The sequence below is a fragment of the Rousettus aegyptiacus genome, unplaced genomic scaffold (assembly GCF_014176215.1).
Source record: "Rousettus aegyptiacus isolate mRouAeg1 unplaced genomic scaffold, mRouAeg1.p scaffold_m13_p_10, whole genome shotgun sequence".
Classification (NCBI taxonomy): domain Eukaryota; kingdom Metazoa; phylum Chordata; class Mammalia; order Chiroptera; family Pteropodidae; genus Rousettus; species Rousettus aegyptiacus.
The window spans coordinates 26,807,497-26,831,624 of record NW_023416285.1 but is presented as its reverse complement, the minus strand read 5'-3'; the positions used below and the strand labels follow the sequence as shown (position 1 = coordinate 26,831,624).

At 36.4% G+C, this 24,128-nt stretch overlaps 1 protein-coding gene and 1 pseudogene across 1 annotated transcript in view; one reads left to right on the top strand and one right to left on the bottom strand.

Annotated features, from left to right (window-relative positions):
* Positions 1-24,128, bottom strand: part of DKK2 (dickkopf WNT signaling pathway inhibitor 2) — a 91,733-nt gene that overhangs the window by 3,000 nt on the left and 64,605 nt on the right. Inside the window, exons 2-3 of the mRNA XM_016160835.2 lie at positions 3,306-3,456; positions 1,970-2,125 (exon numbers count right to left, since the gene is read on the bottom strand). Of these exons, the coding sequence (XP_016016321.1) occupies positions 1,970-2,125; positions 3,306-3,456 (307 nt within the window). The remainder of the gene's footprint in view (positions 1-1,969; positions 2,126-3,305; positions 3,457-24,128) is intronic.
* Positions 1,063-1,180, top strand: LOC118608997 (annotated as a pseudogene).

Genomic DNA, 24,128 nt, shown 5'->3' with positions numbered 1-24,128 from the left:
GGTGATGGCAGAATTGGGGGCTGGAATCGCTAGCTGAGAGGAGAACTCAATAGGCCTGACTGACAGAACTGAAGCCCCAAAGGGATAGAGCTCTGCCAGAAATACCGCCAGAGGCAGAGTGGACATGTCAGCTCTTCCCTTCTTCTGCCCTCCTAGTCTCTTACCACAGCTAAACCCAGGTGGCCGGAAAAACCCCTGAGAGGGAGCCTAGGAAATGCAGTCTATAAAGCACTGTGAGGCAGAAAAAGGGCAGACAGCTCCAGGGTTAACCAAGAACTTACCATAAAATTAAAAAATGAATGAAACACATAGAATAAAAAATATGGATATTTATCTCAGGAAAAAAAAAAAAAGATTAAATCAGCAAAGGGTACCCATACATCATAGTTGTATAACCTGTGTAAAGATGGGGTCAACAAACTCCTCTGTAATGTCCCAGACTGAAACATTTTTGGCTTACTAAGTCACAATAAGTCCATTCTGCTGTTGTCTCGCAAAAAATAGCCATAGATAATGCCTAAATGAATAAGTAAGTCTGTGTTATAGAAAGATTATTTACAAAAACAGGCAGCAGGATAGATGTTGCTCACAGGACTATCATGTGTGAACCCTGGTCTAATGAGTCATCTGTCATCCCAGACTTAATCAATCCCACTGTAGGATGTGGATGCAACTTATTAGCCATCAGCATAAGGGTTCTTCCTACTTGCCATTGTAAAATTACACACAGAATTATATAAAGACAATTAGTAAATTTGAAAGTGTGTTATGACATAAACATCTGTTGGAATAAAGAGGTATACTCATGCACTAACAAATGCATGTGAATTTTATAGACTAGAAACAGGATACATGGGTAAGGGGTCTTTAGACAGTGTAGACAAAGGATAATTAAAGAGGAATTGTCATTCACTAGCATTATCTACATAGACATTAGTATTCAAGGTCAGGCTAAAAGGTCAGATATTCTACATGACACCATTCCGTAGAACATGAAAATATGGGGAAATGGTTTTGTGGTCAAGCAAGCTAGAGAAAAATGGCATTTTAAAAAGTTAACCAGTTTATGGCCATGCCACCCTGAATGTGTCTGATCTTGTCTGATCTCAGAAGCTAAGCAGGGTCTGGCCTGGTTAGTATTTGGATGGGAGACCACCAAGAATACCAGGTGCTGTAAGCATTTTTTTAAAAAAAGTTAACCAGTCTTCCTCATTGCTAGACTTCTCAGAGCCTTCAAAATACCAAAAATAGGGAGATACATTATTATATAACTCTTGTCATAGGGCACTTTTATTCACAGAATGTCATGAAAAAGTAGTGCTCCAAAGAATACACTTGCAAAAAGCTTCCTTTAAAAACAGATTGTTTCATGGCTTCAAACTTTTACTATTAGTAAGTAAATTCCATAATTTTATACTTTTGAATTTTATTATTACTGATTAGTCTTCTCAAATATTTTGATACAAGCAATGGTATTTTCTGGCCATACATAATCTTACTAAAAATGAATTATTTTTGTTAAACTGGTTTTTGAATAGTATGTTATCTGGTTGCTTAGTGAAATGAAATTTCTGAATCTGAAGGTAAGAATAAAACTCAAAAACTTAGTGATTTAATTATATGGCAGCAAACATTTTCCCATTTGTTTTTCAGAATGCTTTATCCTTTGGCATATGACAGACATGCTTGTTTAGGAAATTTCTTCTAAATTTGCTGTAAAAGACTGTTGAGAAAATGTCATGGTTAATCATAGTACTGCAATTCTTGTAACATATATTTTCTAATAATGTAAGATTTCTAAGAACCCTCTAAGCATCACCGAAATTAAGAATTAATAAATTCAGTTAAAATCTTGCTTTTAAAGTATCTTTGTATTTTTTCTAAAACCAATGGAATTAATTATCTTTATTTTTTCTTTACTTTTTCATAAAACAAGGAAAAGTAAACATAGAACTACAAATATCCCTACCTTTTATATGTGACATCTTAGTGTGTGGTCTTCCTAGATTCTGCCATCCCAGGTCATGGTTTGAGTAATGACCGTGGTTTCGATCTCTGTGCCGAGTGCCATCCAGAGCTGGGATGTGAGGGGTTAAGATGCTCTCAGTGACTGGGATGCAGATGCCTGGAGATGGTCAGGTAAGCAGTTAGTCTTATTTAACTCTGTACAGTGTGGTTCTTATTCAAGTACTCGCGTGATGCAAGGTATGAAGCCATTTATCTATCTCTCTATCTATCACCTATCTATTCATTCACCCATTTCTTATTTACATATTTATTGAAACTGAGTATTAAATAGTTTGGTTCTGACCAGGCTTCCTTGATTTGAATCTTATCTCTCTCAAAACCAAATGAGCTTGAGCAATAATAGGAATTAAAACAGGATTTATTTAATTAAGTTATTGTGGATACATGTGAAGTACTTTCAATAGTGACATAGTAAAGTATTAAATTAATATTAGCTATTAGTACTTTAAAATTGTCTAACCAGACAACTGTCTTGGGGATTCAAGTCTCATTGTTCAGTCAACAACACAATCCAAGTCTACACTATAAACATCTCTAGTGGTACGAGGTCTGCTTCCCTTTACCCCCTGACCAAGGTATTTGCAAAGGTCAGGAACAAATATAGCAATATTGTATGACTAAGTATATGTTTCTAATCACCTTCTGAAATTATTTACCAGTTTTACCATGTATTTTCTCTGGTTCTTCATTTTATTATTAATGCTGAATTTGTACCTATAAATTCATTGAGATTAGGTGAAGCTATGCTGGTGGCATGGCTGGGGATAGACTCCTGTGTCTCATTTTGAAGGAACCAATCACTCTGTCGCCATCTGTGTATGCCATGGGGGGTGGGGGGGAGGTGGTGGGGAGGCCTTCATAAAGGACACCTTGAGTATAAGAATCAGGGTATGAAACTGAAACTGGTATAAAATAGGAAGATGGACTCACAGCTGTATTGCTAAATCACAGCAGATTTCTTTCTTTGGTTCTTTTGCATGTGTTTGGTTATAGGTTTAGTGAAATAAAACATCTAGCTATTTATATGCAACTCTTCAACATGGCAAATACTAGCTCAGCATAGATTATTAACTACAGAAGGTAATTAGAGTTTAGGAAAATTAAGATTTGGGAGGTAATTTAGGAAATCATATGCAGATCTAAACCATGATTGAATTCCTGTCACTTATGAAAGACTCCTTACATTTCAGGAGTCTAAGAAGAAGGTAGCCTAACTTACTAGCCGGGACTCCTATATGAAAAGAAAGAGGCCCATCAACACTGAGCAAGATCTTTACCATTATTGCAGCGGGTACCAGGACAACACATGCCATCTCTATGGCAGCGTTTCTTTTTCCTTCGACACACCATGCAGGCTGATGATCCTTGGTGGGGACTGTGGCAATATCTCCCAACTTCACATTCCTTGTCACTGCTACAAGGGTAGGCCTGTCATGAAGTGGAATACCAAAAGGAAAGTAGATTAGACATTTTAACATTTATGAAAAGTTATTGCCACAAATTACGATGGAAAATAAGCCACAACATGTGCCTCCTCAAAGTGTACCATTGTAATAATGTTCTGAGCAGAGGTTCCACATACATAGTGACACTTGAGGACCTTGTAAATATTGATCGTTGATGGTGAAAAAGATAAAGTTAACACTGTATGTTTTCACTGACACAAACTTGGAGTTAAAATTTCGACTTTGTGTTACTTAGTTGAGCTTTTAAGCATGACTTTGGGGGTTCAGAAATAGTTATAATAGTTATATTGCAACGGATTTAAGGTGTGACTGAGTCAGCCTAGCCGCTCCGATTTTACTTGCTAAACTAGGATGCAGAAAGGGATAAATAAAACAACAAAGGGCTGTGCTAGAACCTAAAAAACACATCTGCCAATCATGGAACAAATATTACAAGCAACTGTTCACAATTTCTGCCTGTGAGGAGCAAAGGAGAGGTTGCTTCCCATTCGGTGATGAACGGCAGCAGCGGCAGCATTCTGAGTAGTCAGAGAGCTGAGAAGTGCCAGGTACATCATCATGTTCTCAGGAAACAGAAAAAGCAGGCTCCTGACATATGAGAATAGCCCTATGGGCTACTGTGCCTTCAATTTATACAGAAAAGACTTCTGTTCGTACATTTCTCTACCAAATTATGTGTTCAGAAAGCTACTTAAGCAGTGTCATATCATCTCACAAAATAAAAAACATGTTCTACATTATGTAGTCCTTGCCTGTTGGAAGTAATCGGAACACTTAAAATGTTCCTGTTTTCAGGGACTGAGAGTTGATAAACCAAAATGTCACACTACAGACCAAATTTACTCATATTTTGAGGCACATTGATAAGGAGACTTATTTGTCTTTTTTTTTTTTTGGTAGTTCATTATTTCCCCTGATTTTTAGACTAATGCATGATTATTTTTTTAATTGAAAAATACAAAAATTAAAAAAATAAAGAAGCTATGTAGTTGTTTTTAAGCAATCATAAATGATATGGATATAAAACTATGGGATAAAATATTTGTGACTCAAATAATTAGTGTGATGTGAATGCTTTACTTATGCCATGAGGTTTGATGGCCTAACTCTGTATGCGGTGCTTATTTCTCTTTTTCTCTGTCTTTCTCTTTCTTTCTTTTATTGTTTTTTCCATTGTCTTTTCTCCCCAACCCTTCTCCTGCATATGTGTATACGTGATGTGTATACATTCATCCCCCAAGTGGTTTTCATTTAGATTGGAATGTCTTCAGTTAGAGTAAATATGAAATTGATGTGTGAGTCAGAAAACTTTACATATTGTTCTTTGAAAAACACATACACTTTTAGCATCATTACAATTTATAGTTTACTCTCAAAAGAAAATAAATTGAGAGTGCTTTTGAAAGATTGCACAGTGGCAATATTTGATGCCTATATTATAATTGGAGTCAGATAAAGCTATAAAATGATTTGTGTATGATTGTTTCACTATGGAACTCCGTTATTAAGCATCTGGGAGAAGCTGAATGAAGTTGAATTCTAAGTACTATGCAGTTTTTTAAGAATCCCAAACTGAAGAAAACAAAACAAATGTCACTTCCTGACTTGCCACACTCTTTCCCCCAAGCACTTTACTCCCTTGTATTTAAACCCATTTTAATTGAAATACAATTCACATGGTTCTGATTCATTTACATTTATTTCATCAAATTGTTTTGCAAGAAACATTTGATGTCTTACAAGTTTTTTTCCTTCCTCAAAAATAGGACATGTTCTTTCAATGGAAATAAACACGTGCTACCTAAACCATCATGAACAATTTACAACTCAAACAACAAATCTTCATGGGAATTTGAATATAAAATAACACTTGGTTCCATGCCTAAATAAACAGTTTATATGGTAGAAAGCAAATTGTTTGTTAAAAAGCAGCAGTTTATTCATAAAGAAAATTGTGGAAGGCACATTCTCAGTTAATGGAAAATGAAAAATATTGAAGTGGAAAATATTGGATATGAATCATATTATAAAAAAGTAATATGCATAGTAGTCCTTTATTTGAATGGGATCACAGTAAAAGAGTCACAATATTTTTTCGGAGGAATGCTCACTTTATCTAAGAAAGAAAATATGTTAGAGGATAGGTAGTTTAATGTTCCAATATATTTTTATTGGAAGACTTGAAACAGGAATGATACTGGCAAAAAGTATACAGGATTTTTTTAATGGAAGGCTATTTTTAATGTGAACTTGTAGTTGGAATGGAATCCCAGAATGTTATATTGAGAGGAGGTTTTTGACAATTAGAAAAATAAATTATAATGATTGAAATGCAAAGCTATGTTTTGCAGCTTCTAGTATGCTTATGGAACTCCTGGCTCCAATAAATGGCTTTTATACATGAATAAACTTTAAAAAGGATGAGACTAATTAATTGAAGCAAGTTTTAGGGAAAGCAAGTGATATTTGGGGCTATGTTTGGCCTTCTGAAATCAATGCCCCCCGGCACATGAGGAAGTGTGATTCTGACCATTAATCGCAATGCTCAGGCTTTCAGCCTAATGCATTATTTTTCAGTAAAGAGTTTTAAACAAGACATTTTCAACTCAAGTAGGAGGGCTCTGCAACTTGCTAGTTTTTTGTTTTTTGTTTCCTACATTTACCTTCTTACCATATCTGGAAATGGTATCATAGTAGACAAGAGGGGAGGGAGGGAAAGAGAGCACTTGGTGAAAGTAGTTATGGAGGCTCCTAAAGAAGTGATAACCATGGGAATTATGTACATTTAATAAGAATGATGTTCAGAAACTTTCTCATGAAAAAAATTATTTTCCATTTACTTTGATGATAAGTGTATGACTAACAAAAAGTGAATTTGAGAACCTTAGTCTGTTTCCCTTTAACAAAAATAATAATAAGCTTTCCTGGTACTTACTTTATAAATGAATAAAATACTGATTTATTTTACCTGCTATGAAAATTATTAATAGTGAATTTCGATGGCTCTTCATTTACTTGACTTTAAGTGAATAGTCTGAAGAACAGTGATAGTCTGTGTAGAGGACTGGAAATCAAGTGAAAGAGTGAAGGGGAGCCCTTAGCACACTTGTCCTACACTGAGACACTCCAAAACTGAACAAGAAATTTGGCTGCGTGAGCACCCAGGAATATTCACCTTCATGCAGATTTATTCACTGACTTAGCCTCAGTCACAATTGAGAGATAAATTTATTTGAGACACCTAATCATAGCAAATGATGGGCCATAAATTAAGAACGTATGAGAGCTTTATGATCAGGCCAAAAGGCAAAGAAGTTTTGCCCAACCCTTTTTCTGAGAAAAAAATAAACTTCTTTCCATAAATAGCAGTAGTAGTTAACATTACAACCATGACATAAACTAAAAGAAATAGTGAACACATTGGATACAGCTTGAAAAGAGTCTATTAGAAATGAGCATTTCTTTTTATTATAAAGGATTTTTTAAGTCCATTTACTCTGTGCTAATTTGAAATCATTATTTAAAATTTTATTAATAAAGTGGAGAGAGGTGAAGCAACTTTTGCAAGCAAATCATATGTGTTCAGTAGCAGGGAACCTGAGGATTCAGAGCCCTGTCCTGGCTTCCAGATATCACTGAGAGATGTCATGACTAAACATTTAAGTCACGGTTTAATGCACACATAGAGAAGGTATTTGAGTGGTGACCTATGTGCTGAATTTAGAGATTAGAAAAGTAAACTTGGCCACTCCTCTTCCTAGAAGGCTCCAAATACCAACAGCATACCCTCCTGCTGCAGCTGTTGGAAAGTCAGAGTTCTGGCGGAAAACACAGACAAGACTGTAAGCAGCCTTTTTTCCTTCCATTTCCTGACAATCATTTATGTCCACTTAAACTCAATGTAATTAGAGTTATAAGCAAAAGTCCATCATGCAAATAATGATAATTACATCATGTTCTAATAAACAAAAGAAAATGAAATGTTATTGCATTTTATTTTAACTAATTGAGTCTTTTAAAAAAAATCTCAAACTGCAGGGAGAAAAGGTCTATTAATTTGAGACTTAGATTTAGGGTTGAATTTATTCTTACTTTTGAATTACTGTCATTTGTTAGAATATGCAAATGCAACAATGCAGTAATCAGATCCCTAAGAATAATGAAATGAGGAAAAGTGTTTTAGGTATCTTAGCAACACTGGCTATTGAATAGAACTTTGAATACAACTAAATCTAAGTTTAACTTCCAAATTTTCAAACAAACAACATTGTTCCTGTTTAATCACCGGGAGGTGGGGAAAGGAAGAGAGAAGCATCACAAAGTGTTCATGTGGGATGACCACCCATCCAGATTCTTGCAAGACCGTCCTAGTTTTGTTGTTTTAATCGGGACAATCCTTTGTACCCCCAAGCGTTGTTTGTAACAACCTCAGAAGTTTTCTGGAGCCAGAAAAACGTCATCAGCTGGGCAGGCAAAAGAAAGCCTGCAGTGGGGCAACCCAGCTGTGAGGACGAAAAACATTTGGGGTAAGCAAAGATAGCAGTGAAGGGCTGGGGACTGGAATGTCTAGGGTCTCAAAGAAAGCGTGGGAGAAGGTTGGCATTTACATTTGGGAAAGCAGATCAGACTGGCTTCCTCTAGATCCTTCAAGAAAAGGTTAATTTCCCTAGCCATGATATTTTATGTAATAGATCTATACTTCAATGAACACATAATGTATACTACCCTTGATGGTGGTCATTTCAACATAAAACCCTATAATTGAAACTGCAGGAGGTACAGAGGCAACTCAATCTGGCCGATGTGTATACAGCAAGCCAAAGGCTGTGCAATCTGACCTTTTCCATTATATAAAATTACCTATAGGGGATAAGGGTGTACTAGATGCATCTTTGAGGACTTCTGAACATAAAGCCAGGAGGATTTGCTATATTAAATTTGAGGGAAAAAGTTCAGATACTTTACGATGTTCTGGATGTGTGTCATATGTTTATTAAGGGTATTCATTCAATATTCAATAATTTTTTATTCAGCATCCTTTATTGAATGCCAACTATGATCCATGCACAGCTAGTTCTGTGATCTACAAGTATATTGCCTTTGTTACCCTTAAAATAATTTTCAAAAACAAATATCCTTTCACACATTTGAGATGTAAAATGGTCAGCATAAGTTTACATTTGTCGCATGTGATATATAACATTAAACATTTTATTAGATAAAGTTCATGGTAATTTGACACGATTCAACAAAATAGCTTTTACCTACCTTATTGACCAATGCGTATTGATCCTAAAATGAATCACAACATATTTGAGAGCTTTTATATTAAATTGTCTTAGAAAACACTCAGCTAAATTTAATATTATACAAGTCATCACTACTATTTTGGATGTTCTGCATCCAGAACTTTCCAGCTGGGGCCAAGCTTCACTTATACAGAATTAATGATAAGGCAAGCATTTAGGATGCCCTGACTAACCAGTAAGAATATTGTTTTAAACTAAGATTCCAAATTCTACTTCAATTCATCATCCAAAGAAGGTTTTTGTACCTCAAGCTAATGCAATATATCGAGATCAGGAATGCCTGATGGTTTTGGCTTCTCCCAACTTCCATAAAATGGCAAAAAAAAAAAAAAAATCCACTTATTATAAATACAGCATACTCCCAGACAATTTTAAGAAAAATAGCCACAGAAATTGAGGATCTGGATATTGATACCTTTAAAACAATTCATGCTGTGCACACCATAGAGTAAGTACCTTTACACATATTCATTTTAAGGCTAAGGTTGTTAGACATTTGTTTTTTGATATAAATGTTCAGAGCTGAAAGAACTTCTACTAATAATGCCTGGATTATAAATTAGGAATGATGGATTTCATTAACTTACTCAACAAAGTCAGTAAACCTGACTTAAAACCTAACAATAATGCTATGACATAAAGTCTAGGTCCTATCTAACTTCATTTGTTCCACCCTGTACTCTTTGGGTCTTTAAGCATAAAGGAGATTCCAGGGAATTCTCTGCTTTGAACACAGACCACATTCCCAACTATAACATGTACATTGCTTTATCGGTCTTGGGGTAAATGGGATGAACTAACTGTTCCCATATGGTTTCAGTACCTAGAGAAATCTAAACCATGAAATTTACCTGCCTTTTTTTTTGTGCCTATTTTTGACTCATTTTCCCCTTATTGAGTATGAGAAAACACTTCTATCTCATACTCAAAAAGTAGTACATCAGGAGTGCTTTTGCAGCAGTAGTTGGAACCCTTTATACTCTGTATATAATTCCAAAGCCCTTCATAATTCTGTGATTGATTCAATATAATTATTCTAACAAAAACAAAAGAAGAAACTAGACAATTTCAAGCTTTCTTCCAAGTTCAGGATTGAATGCCTATGATATAAAATTTTCATTGTAGCCTTATGAATTCGTCTGACCTCATGACCTTCAGAAAGGTAACGTGGTCTGAAGAATTTCTGAGTTAAACTGCCATTTGAATTATGCTTCCACAATGGATTTGTTATTACAAGTTATTTAACTGAGTCTGTTTCCTCTCTGATAAGATAGACATAACTCTTACCTTCAGCAATGTTTCCCTACTTACCTAATCTTAAAAATCTCCCTGGGTTTCTTTAAAAACTACGTGTTCACAAACTTCTTCTCAAAGACAATAATTCTGTACAAGTGGATATGGTCTGAGTATCTGTGTTTTTAATAAATACCGTCTTGATGATCAGGTAAAAATAGGAAAACACTGTTTTACAGAACTATTGCAAAGATTAAGGATGTCATGTATATATTTTGTGTGTGTGTGTGTGTGTGTGTGTGTGTGTGTGTGTGTGTCATAAAGACAATGTCTAATCTATTCGAGATATGGACTCAATTTTATCCCTCAGACAGACACGGGTCTAAATGAGGGATTGATTCCCTGACGTCAACATGAGTCTAAGAGGCTCACTGACAATTTCCAGGCGGGTTCATCTTCACTCCTAACACTTAGCCCCTGTGCTTAGGGGTGGGCTTGATAATTTCTAAAACTATATGAAAAAGTAAAGTAACACATAACGAATATACCAGTTGCATTTTGGGAGAAACATAGTGTAGACTCAGAGCTGTCAACATACCCATTATTGCTGGATTGTATCATATCCTCATGTGGTATACACCTGTGTCTTGTTGGCAATGCATAGCTTTGCCGGTTTAGGGGTTTTTTTTTGCATTTTGTATCCTGTGGGTCTTCACAAAACAAGTACTCTTCCTCCTCATATCAAGTGTGATAAACAGATGATGTGTGTTTTTATTATTTTCTATTCTTTATATAGCATCAAATTTTCCTTTCCATTGAAAATCTCATTCAAAGTTCAAATATAAAATCCAGAGAGATATGAAAACTTAACATACTTTCAAATTATTGTTAGAAAAGACCTTTATAACCAATGGTGGTAAATATTTCAATCTCAGTCATTTTTTATTTGTAATATCATGGGTTTAGAAATAAGAATATGAGAATTCTGTGAAGATGTGTGTGTGTGTGTGTGTGTGTGTGTGTAAGTTACCTCAGGAAGTATATCCAATGAGTGTGTAACAGAATTTACCCATGGGAAAATGGACAGGGTTATTGAGAACAGAAAAAAGAGGAAAATTAAGTTTTCATGCAAACTCTACCTATACAAACATTTTATAATTTCCACTATGTGCATATACTATCTGTTAAAATTAATACAATTTTTTTTGAAAAACTAGTAAGTTAAAAAGTAAAATTTCTTAATCCTTGTTAATTTATACCTAATGGTTTTATATTAGGAGGGCTTAGAAGAACGTGGGTTTCTTAGAGCCAGGGCTTCTTAAGAGAGTATTGAGAATTCGAACTGAAGTTTCCTGATTAAAAATGTTCTCTTTTGTTTCATAAATGTCACCTTATTAACATAATCAGACTATTAATGAAACATGCAAAAATCTATATGCATATATAAGCAAGCCATTGTGCCAACAATTAATTATTTGAGATAGTGGTTATTGTCTTGGCTGATTTCATGTAGTATTGAACATGCAAACTGTAAACTTCTCTAATCTCACTTAATTCTTTTTCATTTCCTCTAGGAATTAGGCTAGACTAATAGTAAATGGCTATGTGCCACATTCTATTTTGAGGAAACAGTTGATGGAAGCTGATAAAATTGAAAAGATTACTTTCTTTTCTGGTTGGGAAGATGAAAATAAGCACCGCAAAATGTAATCCTCAATATTCCTTTGCAATGAAAAGACTCAGTTCCTATTCCAGAACTACCTTAAACCTTGTATAAATATTGCTTGAAAATATAAGTTATTCACATTCAAATTTAGAACTGTAGACAAGCAGACAGGCAGTATTTTATCCCTTTACGTGTGCTTGGAAAATAAGCAATTGTTTGAGAGGAAGCATGGTCCAAAATGATTATCTATATGATTAGAGAAAGAAGTTTACTCAATCAACTAAGAAACCTTTTGATTACACAAGTAGGATAAAGAGATGGTTCACAGTTCTAACATAGGATTCTGCCAAAGTAATTCACCTATTTCTGCCTCTTCCATTTTGAAAAATATATACAGTAAGTCGATGAAGATTCTTGACTAGAATTACCATGATATTAGATACTGCTGAGATATGGAGGGAAGAAGATGCAAGTTATATGTACAATAGAATGAAAAACTTTAACTCCTGAGCTTTGGGTAAGCCAGCTTATCTGTTACTAAGAGAAAGGAATGACTGTTATCTCATATAAGTAGATATTTTACTATCCTAATTTTTCCCCATTTCCCAGCTTGATTCCTTCTCTGGGTATCTCTAGCCACTATTTATCCAACCGGTAAAATGTGAAAAGATCTGTACTTTGTGCCTATGTTTAATTTTTAAATATTTGGAATGTTCGGTTGATAAGGCAGATCTCATATAAAAGTTCATGCAAGGAGCACCGTCAGTATACTTATACTGTGTATAAAGCATAAAGAAATGAGACTTTTTGGATTTTACAAAATAGATTCCATGGGAGCCATGATGGTAATGTCAACTTGCACAGAAGGGGAACACCCTTAGGGTATAACCGGAATGCCCCAAATCACAGAAATGTCAGCTGCCATCTGCAGGGGCTGATAACCATAAGGAGCCCACCTTGTAAGGTCCATATAGCTGAACACCTCAGACGGGCGATGCTCAAACCTGACCCAAGAACATCACGAACAGGTGATTTAGAGCCAAAGACTGACCCTCTAACCCATCAGAGCCACTGGGTTGGAACTGACGTGTAGCTCTCTGGGCCACCAGTCAACAGAGCTCACTTTGGAGACTCTAAGGACTTTTATCCCTTCACTCTGCCATGTAAGACTCTACTTCCCCTCTCTGTATGTTGCATGTTAACCTGCGTGGATACCTAATCGGTTTATCTGAGAAGGTTCCACTCAGTAACCCTAAGACTGTAGAAACACACAAATGCGCTCAAGAGTTACTTCTGTAACTGCCTTTCTTGCTCGCAACATATTGTCATTTCTGGATTCCAATGATCAGGACAAACTATGTTTGAGAGAGTTTGAACCAGTCCGGGTCCTTAACATAATGATAAGGTTAAAGCATCCAGGTGGAATAGTTGCTTGACTTTCTAATAGAGTAAATTACAACAGCCAAGGTTACTCATTTATTTCAGACATTCACAAGACCATTGAGTTGAAAAGCCCCAACTTGTATTTTTATTTTTAGTGTCTAATAATAGCAATGATAGGACCACATATTGTTTATTAAAATAAAAGACTTTTCCAAAACATAATCAATATCTCAATACACATGTGCTCTTACTTCTCAGCCTGCTACTTCTATGAACCAATTTAAATTCTTGTTGTGTGGAAGAAGGGAGGGAAGTCAGCATACAAGGACAAAGGAATTAATATGTAGTGAACAGCATAACAAAGAGAAAGATGCCACTCATTGGTTTATAACCTACTTCTATCAAGAAATTCTAACTAAATGCTTTGCTAGAGGATTGGGAAGGTAGGAAATTATAGGACAGACAACAGATCCTTTGGTTTGTGTGACCCTAGTGTTCAAAGCCCAGTCTCAGAAGTGTGGTGCATCTTGTAATGACATACTCAATGTGTAAGCAACTGCAAAGAAAACACACTGAAGCTATTGGTCCCCCACACCACCCACGGCCCGGGACATCTGCTTTGAGCAGTGACCAGCACATTTTTAATACTGCAAGAGAGGCCAGGTGATTTGTTACTAGATAAAAAGAATGGAATCATGTTTCTGGGCTTAAAACACTTCACCTCCATCCCATCGATTCTTTCAGCCTGTGCAAAGAGTATCCACCTCTGTATGTTCGTTGCTTTTTTCGTCAGCCCTTATCCATTGCTAAAGATCCCTACATGTACTGGCATTGAAATCTTTCTAACACTTCTGTGCCTGCGCCCACTTTCCAACCGCAAATATGGAGCTTTAAGTGTGAGATGGGTCAGAAAAAGTGAGAAAGAGAAGTGGAGTGCAGGTCACCCCACACCCCAAGACTGGCAGTGATGTGTCTTGCCTGGCTCACGTAACTTGAGTTCTAATTTGGTTAACAGGAAGTCTAGGCAAACAAATTGAACAAAATTCATTAGCCAAATGATTAATAGAGTTTTTATACAACTGTGCTAGGGCCAATCTGTAATCCTACATACTTTTCAAAATTTTCTCCTCACATATAATAGTAAAGCATTTCTAAAACTATGTTTGGAATGTTATCTGAAATCTGTCCTGTTTGTTTTAATTTGCCTATTTGTTTTAACCAAAGAAGACAGCTGTGTCACAATAAAGATGACCAGAAAATATTTCTGTTCTTAGTATGGCATATGATCCCTATGTACCTCCCTAGCACTTGAATTAAGCACTCCAGCTATATGTGGCTACTTGCACATGAGAGAGTCATCCACTCTCTCTCATGACTGTACACTTGCAAACATTTTCCCTCTCCAAGAACACCTTTTCTCCATTCACTTCATCATCAGAATACTTCCAACTCATCATTCAGAGATCATATCAAGTGACTTCACTTTGGGGAAATATTCCAGGCTGGCTCTGCTCTCCTAGTTCACGTGGAGGTCTCATTTAACTTGCACCCTGCTAACACCTCATGCTTATCTGTACCATGATATGGATCACACTGTTGAATTTGTCATCTGCCTTCTTCATACTTTTTTATTACAGAAATCATCTTTCATCTCTGTATCCCCAGTGGTTGCATAGCACCTGGAATAATTTAGCAGTTCACATTTTACCCAGCAATGAATGAATGAGATTTTATTGCCACAGTGATTGGGTATTTGTACCATTAAATCAGCAAAAGTGCTCACATAAGTACCTATCAGGAGATGATGAAAAGAAAGAGCTTGGAAATTAAGAGGTAATTTTGCTGATATTTTGAAACAGATTTTAAAAAATCAGCTGAGACTTACATAAACCCTTTATAACATACAACAATATAGCTAAGGGCATCATATGTGTTTAAGAAGAAAGGGAATTGGGTGCTGAGTAATTTTTCATCCAAAAACTTGGCTATAAGTGCCTCAGTTTGAGCTCAGATTCACATTTTCAAGAGCTATTATCAGTGCCTTTATATTACATTTCTGTAGCTGATAATATTTTCACATATAAATTATCTAAAATGAAAAGTGGGCTCTTTTGTTTCTAAGTGGTATGAATGGTCTCTGCCACAGTGATGATTCTATCCTAGTAGCCATTCACAGCAGTATCTCTGTAGTTTGCCTGTTTCCTGATTGTCCCTAGGAAATTATTTAAACCTCTTGGTGAGTGGGAGCTGTGATACTGGGCACTTCTGAGGATCAGATGAAGCTGGTAACACTCCATCCAAAATACTTTGTTATAATTTTTCTTTGTCTTTGTCTCTAAACAATTTTCTCATGGGTGGATTACATCTGGTAGTGTTTATAGCTAACCTCCATCACCATGAGGTAGTTTTGCAAAGAAGCAAGAAGGTGAGCAACTCATGACGGCTTCCTTTAACATCTTAGAGATACGCAAATGGAATACTAATGGGATTACATTTGTTGGTGCTCCTTAGCCACAGCAAAATGACAACCAGAATGTAACAACTGAAGAAGTTTTTCCAAATGTTTGCCCTATGGAATGTTACCATCAGCAAATTTATTTGACGTTTAATTAATTTATGATACTAAACAAATTGAGTTAAACAAGGTTCTCACCAGTTAAATCTCATCGGCATGTCAATTTTTACCAAAAACAAAACAAAAATAAAAACAAATGTGCACAGTGTTTATAGGTTTGGAACCAAGTTTCTTTTAAATCATGTCTATGATTCTTGTACATACAAATCCAACTCCCCTCATTATGCCCACACTTTGCAGTTTTAGAGACAGCTGTATGTTTTTCTGGCCCTGTTCCCAAGCTTAAGGACTTAGAGAAGTTTGCAAAGGATTTCATTCAGCCCAGTCTAGGTATTTGAGGAAGGATGATATAAACCCATTGCCTGTGCAAAGAGGCAAGAAAAAGGAAGTCTAGTTTCTCAGTAAAATTTCCTAAATTACATGTTTTGACTCTAGGCAGGGATGTCACTTTGGGTTTGAAAAGATTAAGTCTCTACAAGACTCTTGTACAGTGTAGCTGAATAATCTAGAGTCTAGAGCGATTGGATTTCCTTGTTCTTCAAGGAGAGGAAAGACACAGCCCCACTTGGGCACAGCAGGTATTAGACAGGATGGATTACGGCCTGACTATAACATTTCCTGGGTTTAAATGCAATCACCAGAACTTCATGTACACAAGTGAGTCATTTCCATTTTAATGGTAGATGAAGTGAGTTTTATTACAAAACCCAGCACTAACCAGGCTCTTTTCTGAAGGCAGATCAAAAGCGTAAGGATCTGGTCATGTGCTACTTTTCATCTCCCATCCTTGAGCACACTCCTAATACACACTGATCAAATTATGCTTGGGATTTTAAGCAGGATGGTTTGGAAAAGCTAAGAATGAGCTCTCAAAGTAAAACTTAGCAACAAGAATTAGAACCGAACTTTTATAAATGGTATATTGAAAACTGTTCACAACTTACAAATGATGATTCCAAGAAACATTAGAATGCCTTTCTTATACAGAAATATTAATAAATAACAGCACATTTGATAAGCAGTCCAGTCTCTTTCTGAGACTCTTCCAAAGAGAAATCACACATCTTTAAAACACAGTTTCATAGAATGAATCAGTTAAAAGAGTAATCAGCCACTTACTGAGTATATAACAATAGTTAATATTAATATTTAACAACTAGACATAAAGCCATTTGTCTTCAAAGCAATGAACTTCTTTAAGAAGTTGTGACAAATTAGGTCTATGTCACAACTGCCCACATATGTTTGGAGAGCTCTAGGGAGAACTTTATTTAGCATCCAGTGTTCTGTTCTGGTAATATCTGCAGGGGGATCTTTCCATTGTTTACTAATGTTTGTATTAAACATGTTTGCATGTACAGAGATGGGATTATAATACACACCCATGCCCTGCTGTGTGGCTGGTTCACTGCTGAGACCTTGACCAATACCACAGTCAAAAGCAAAAATGTGTTTCCAGTGATAGAGCGATATGGTTTTCATTGAGGACACACTGCTGAAAATAATACAAAAATTGTCTGGGAATTTGGGTGCATAACCTGGGTGTGGTAAAGATGAGCTTTTCATATTTCTCAACAGAGTTTAGCAACTCTCCACATAACCTCAGCCCAACAGTGGATCTTTAAATTCACCATTTCACTGGCCCGAAAGCTAACAGATACCACAGTTACTAGAGATCGTTTACAAACTGTACATATTTTCTGAAACTCTGAAAATAGCTGGCTCCTAGAAACTGCATATACTTCACAGATATATAGGATTTATTTTAAAATGCTCTGCAGAAAGCAGGGATGAGTCGGGGGATGTGGCTGAAGCAAGAGTAGCCATGAGTTAAAAATTGTTGAAGCTATGGGATGGGAATTTAGGGGTTAACCCACACTATTTTCTTTTTTTGTATGTATTTAAAATTTCTGTGAAAACAAGACTAAAGAATGCCTGCAACATAAGCAGAACTCTGAAACTAATCTGCAAGGAGCATCCAACTCCAAACATAATCTGAAATCACTTGGTTCCACACATAGAGCACAGGCGACATCCTCACAACACGGAATCAAAATTTTCTCCTGATTTTATCCTCACCTTGGAGAGGCTGAAAAGGCAGCTTCGGATAAGGCTGCATCAGGCTGACAAGGCCTCTGAGAGTGTGAGCAAACTTCTGAGCTTCTATAATCTACCACACAGAGGGTAGCCGTGAGTTCACTGGACTTATAAGTCCGTGCTCCCACTTCTGATCCTCACATCTCTAGAGAGAAAATTATTCCAGGATCCCAGAGGAAAACACCCATTCTGAGCCACTGGCACTCTTGACCATTTACTGAAGAGCTACTGATGTAAGCGTTGTAGGGGTGGTAAAGATGAAATGATAAAGTCCTGCCCTCGAAGACTTATGTAGGGCAGGAAGGAGCCATTGCTTTTGTGAGTAGTCACAACCCAGGTGGTGCTGACACTCTTACTCTCAACCCATCTTTTTGGGGAGCACACAGGAATTCCAATATCTCAGAATGGGTAAACAAGGGGAAATAGAACTGATATCAAACTGAGTGAAAATTTTCTAAGTATGCGGGGTCTCTTTAATTTTTCTGCGGCTGGGGGGCGGAATAACTGGGGTGCACGTAGGTCCTGTAGGGGTAGGCCTGTATCCCTCCATACTAAGCACATCAGCTGCAGCTAGTGTTTCCTTCATCTCACTCCAAATTCACTCTGACAGCTACTTGAAAGGTAGTGTAAAGATAAAATGTTTTCTTTAGAATGCCACATTGTTTGGCTACACTGGCTAAATATCTGTCTAATTAAAATGACAGAGCTCTTTGTTTTTCAGGAAAAAATAAAAGTAGCTAAGGTTACTTACTCGCTGAACAGCCTTTTCGTAAACTCACATCTGCATACCCCCTTCTGGTTGGCAAAGAGCCCTCACAAACATTCTCTCATCCGATTAGGGAGGTAAGGTGGGCAGGCATTTTTAAAAAATTTATTTATATGAAATTAACCTAACAATATTAAAGTGAATAATTTGGTGGCATTTAGCGCCTTTGCAATGTTGTGCAACCGCTACCCTCATCTAGTTCCAAAGTATTTCCATCACTCCAAAATCAAACCCCTGCCTCAAACTCGCTGGGGTCTGGATAGGCGTGGCTAACTTCAGCCTTCCAGGTGAGGGACACTCGGTGACTTGTAAATGACCCAGTGCTGGAGCCAGAAACAGAACCCAGGTTTCGCTCTCCGAATTCTTTACCAGACCACTGGTTCTCAAAGGTTAGCCGCATCGGAATCGCCTCGAGGATATGTTAAAACAAAGATTGCGGGCCTCTAGACTCAAAGTTTCTGATTCAGTTAAGTCCGAAGTGGGGCCTGAGAGTCTGCGTTTCTTACAAGTTCCTGAGTGAAGTCGATGTTACTGATCTGGAGACCGCACTTCGAGCACCATTGTGCTGTAAGAGCTGCTTATTTTGCTATTTTCTGGTTACAGGTTTTGCTAGTTCAATCAGGGATGTTATACATTTAAACAAAGTGGACCAATAGGAGGTGCCTGCTTTCTTTACTTCACAGGTTTATTGCCTGAATCGACAACAAAAGGAAAACGGAGGCGAAAGCACTTTGTCAGCTTAATTATCGCCATGTAAATTAGAATCTTATCGATTGCTGAAAATCGGTCCTTTTACTTTGCTAGCTAAGCTTATCTCTTTTCTAGCATGTCTGAGGAAACTAGTAAATTATGTAAGTTTGTACTCCCAAAACACCAGAACTCGAGAGATCTCCTATCATGGGTCTGACGCACAGTGACCGGCATAGAGTAGTGATTAAATGTCAAACTGGTTTACTTAAGGATCAAAAGTAAAAGGATTTATTTTAGTATTACTGGAGGCACTTCTAAATTTATGGCTGTGAAGCAACCTATTTGATTGACAGGATGGACAGAGTTTTAAACATAGGTTAATCCTTACCCAAAGCAGGTAAGGTAATATGCTGGTATCCGAGTCTAACTGAACAAAAAGGCCTTAAAAACACTGATCAGGGCATCCTCTCCTCTCCAGATCTCTGGATGAATTGACGCCTGTGTTTTAGCATCAGTCCAAACCACTTTCTTAGCCCCTAGCCTTGTGTGTACATGTGTATAGATGGCAACTTGTAATGTAGTGCACATACAGCCCGACATCTGCCCACCAGATCTGTGTGCGCCCTCCTGGTCCCTGAGCTTGAGGTTGGATGAGGAGGAACACTGCAAGAGGGTAAACGGTAGAGCTGACGGGGTCTCGTTTCTAAAGTGCTGCGATCCTTTAATCTTTCTTCCTTTGATGTCTGAGATTTCCTTCTTTATGCAGTGACACTGGGACTAAATGAAACACCAGGAAACCATTTACCAGTAAAGGGTGTGTGTTACAAACACCTGGAGAGCCCATGGTACCAGGTGACTTGAATTACTTACACATTTCTAGATCTCTGCTCTGTGGGTGGGAGGCTGTTTTGACTATGACAGCTCTGGTCACACTGCTATGACTTCTATTTATTTTCTGTCTATACATCAAATAAAGGCACAATCAGGGAATTTAAAATATATATATAGCTCTGGTAAATATAAAAGCAGTTGCTTGAAAATACATAGAATCTCTGTATAAATGGTTTTTGCATTTGAACAAAAAAGATACGGTGTGGTCCAAGTAGCTAAAGACTAGGAGACTGAATTCTGGTTTCAAGTCCTGACTCTACCATCTATTAGCATGTAGACTTTGCACATACCACTTAACCTCTATGGGCTTCTGGCTTTTCATCTATGGAATGAAGAAAATTGCCTAAAATATGCTACGTTTTATGTTTTCTTTTTAATAAGCTATCTGTTGCAACTAAAAATAATTTACTAATTTCTCATGAACTACTTTTCATTAATCTGCTTGTTTTTTGCATTACAGAAATAATATGACCCTACCTCCTTTTATTATTCGTTTCTGTCTAATAGAACAAACTAGATATCCAGGCAGGACATTTGATAAATATGAAAGAACATCAACTTTGTTAATATAGCTTGGCAATAAAAAAGTTCTAATAATAGCTAATATTCTCTGAGTGTTTACTCTGAGTCCTGCTCTGTGTTAGGTGGTTTATATGACTTGTGTGTGAGGTTCCCACACAATGAAAAACAATGTAAAACATATCTTGAACTGTAAAATTTCCAAACTGAAATGTCAAAAAGGTCCCAGTAGGTATATAAGTATTTTGAAAATCCATATAGGTAGCAATGATCCTTTGGAGATCTTCAGTACGATTACAAATGCTATTCTATTTCTTTTTCACAGCAGTCTTCCCCATCTTGGTAAATGATGTTTCTAATGGCAGTTGTCAGGCCAAAAACTTTGCAGCCATCCTGGATTCCTCTTTCACTCCTAACTTCAAATATATCACCAAAGCCAATCAGTTCTACTTTCAAAGAGCTTTTGAACCCAACCTCCTCTCACCATCCTTACTCTGTCCTTGCCCCTCCATCCCAGCATTCTCCTACTCCACTTTATTCTCAGCACAGCAGCCCTCGTGAGCCTGTTCAAATGGTAGTTTATCCTGTCAGTTACGAAAACTGTCCCCTGGCTTTGCATCTCACTCAGCACGAAAGCCTGAGCCCCTTCTATTTGACATGATCGGATACTGTGCTGCTCTCTTACTCTACACCACTCGACTTACCCCACTCCGGCTATGCCGATCTCCCGGCTATTATTCCTACACAACAGGCACCCTCGAACTGAGGGCCCATTGCTAGTTCTTTGTCTGGAAGGCTCTTCCCCCAGAGAGCTACATGGCCATTTCCCTCCTCTCCTTCAGATATTTGCTGAAATGTCACCTTCTTACTGAGGCCTCCCTGATACCACACTCTACTTCTCCCTTGCCTCCTTTACCACTTTATTTTTCTCTATTTATAGGATTTCTCACAAGTTGACATGATACATATTTTAGTTGTTTACTTATTGTCTGTCCCTTCACTAAAGTATACGCACCGTGAGGGCAAGTATTTTTTATTTTCTCTTGTTTATGACTGTTGCTCCAACATCTAGAAACGTGTCTGGCATATGATAGATAGTGAATAATAAATCAATAAATGAATGAATGAATAGCTATACTTTGAAAACATAGTTTTTCACATTTGGCTTTACAGAGGTCCTTTTCCTCCTTACCTGTACCCACAGATTCTTTTTCTTCTATTTTTTTTCCTTTCTCTTATAAAAGTTTGCCCCACTACTTGAATAAACTGTTTTCCTAAGTTTGACTAGTGAAAGTTTAACTAGAAAGAGGTAATGTGTCTTTTATTTCTTCCCATCTAATAGCAAATTTTTCCCTTGCAAAACTCTCTTATTAAAAACAAAATCTGTAGCTACACTTATTCTCTGTCACTGGTAAATTTCTTGAAAGAGTAGTTCACGCATGTAGTCTCTTTCTGGCTGTTCATTTATTCCTTGATTCACCATTTAACCTCAAATCTGATGCTATCCATGTGCAGAAACTCATCATCACTTCTGGCCACACTTAACCTTCTAAGAGCTCAGTTCAAAGCGTTATCCTTGATCATATCATTCTCTACTCTTTTTGTAGAAAGCGATTCTCCATAAAGGGCAATCATTTTCTCTTTAGCTTCTAGCACACGTCATCCTGGTTCTTCACCTTGTCTTAAATGGGTCCTCTTCATTCTCTCACTTTTCTAACATAGTAACTCTAAACAGCTCTGGCCTCAATTATTTTTATTTTTGTAGAATCTTTCACCTCAGAATTCTATGAAAACTTCTATGGTTTTGACTATCCTGTGAAAATGGCATTCTAAACAATAATGACTAAAACTTATCCCTTGAAACTCCAGACATTTCCCATTCATTGCATAACATCTTCTGGGGTTCTTCTGGTGTCGTGAATGTTGCATATTTACATCTGTACTCACTAAGAGTCAATCAGAATCATCTTTTCTTCATGACTTTCCTATTTCTCTTTAAACCTCCCCCCAAAAGATAAAAATTGGAGTCATTCAAAGGTTTAAAAGGAGACTAACAAAATCTTGTAATTAAGAGAGTAGGGGATGAGATTGTTGAAGATGGGAAGAGAAGCAGTGTCCAAGCATTTTTAATGATTAAGTTAAACATGTTAATTTCTAACATTTTATTTTTTAATCAAATGGAAAATCATTAAAAACTTTTAATTCTGGGTGGTAGAAGTCAGTTACTTAATTATTCCTTTAAATTATTAGTGATATATTTTCTCCAAAAATGTCTTTTAGGTAAAGAATAATTGATATGTCTTAACATATGAGAAAACATTTGCATTAAATGGAAAACAATATAGTCAATTATCTGTTTAATTTTCTAAATGCCATTAAACAAAAATGCATGTTCAGAAATAAATGCATGTTTAGTGTGGCATTGCCTAAATAAGAAAACTACATCTTAGATTCGGATGTGAGCTTAGCAGTTATTGAACTCAACATAAATCTTTTATTCAGCGTCTTTGAAGAGTGACCATCCAGCCTTGGCTCCAGTGAAGAAATTATGACCTCCAGGAGCTGTTCTTTCCATTTTGGAAACAAATTCCTAAGCTGTTCATCCCTATATCAAGTAAAAGTCGAATTCCTCTTCCATTCCTATTCAGCTTTTCTGGTTCTGCCAATTAAATCTACTCAGAATAAGTCTTACACTCGATTAATGTAGTAGTTTTATTTAACTTTTTGTGATTATATCTTAAATGATAAAAAAGCCTCTGCTTAGCTTTGATCAGTTTTCTTATGGGAGAGGACCTATTTCTATATAAATATTCTGATATAACCTTGAATAAAGTAGGTATAACAGGAATATTTTTTAACTACAGAAATTGGACATTTAATAAACTTTCCAACTTAAGAGATGAAGGTAAAGTACAATAACTACAACTCTCTGTTAACAACTTTTTGTAAATGATCAGATCCTGTGCCCTTAAAAATGAAGAGTAACGCTGATGCCAAAATTCTTTATTTGTATTAAGGTTATGATTTAAAATAAACACTACTTAATGTCAGTATGTATTCGGTGAGTCCATAAAGTAAAAACAACCTTCTCGAAAATGAAAATAGCCTCAAATCATTTAAATATGATGATAATATGTTTAATTCAATGAATAGAAATAAGAAGCTAAAAGTTATTGGTCAACCACTCCTCGGGGAAGGCCTTAGCATTTTGTAATCTTCAAACACCTGCCATGAATTCTCAAGAGCTTTAACTGAACTGATAATTATGGTTGCAACTTCTGTTAGGATTTTGAGAGACTCCAAAAAGTCTTTTTCTTTTAATCCAAATTTTTCAAAATTAATCTTGATTTTTCATCTTTCTAACATTTTGGTTAATTTTCTTATAAAAATAATGCAAAACTTTAATCCATAGTCTTCATTTTCGTTTTTAGGGACATTATCTTTTACTATTTTTAAAAAGTTCCTGATATATTTCTGTCTTTTGCAACTTGCATCTAATTTCCTG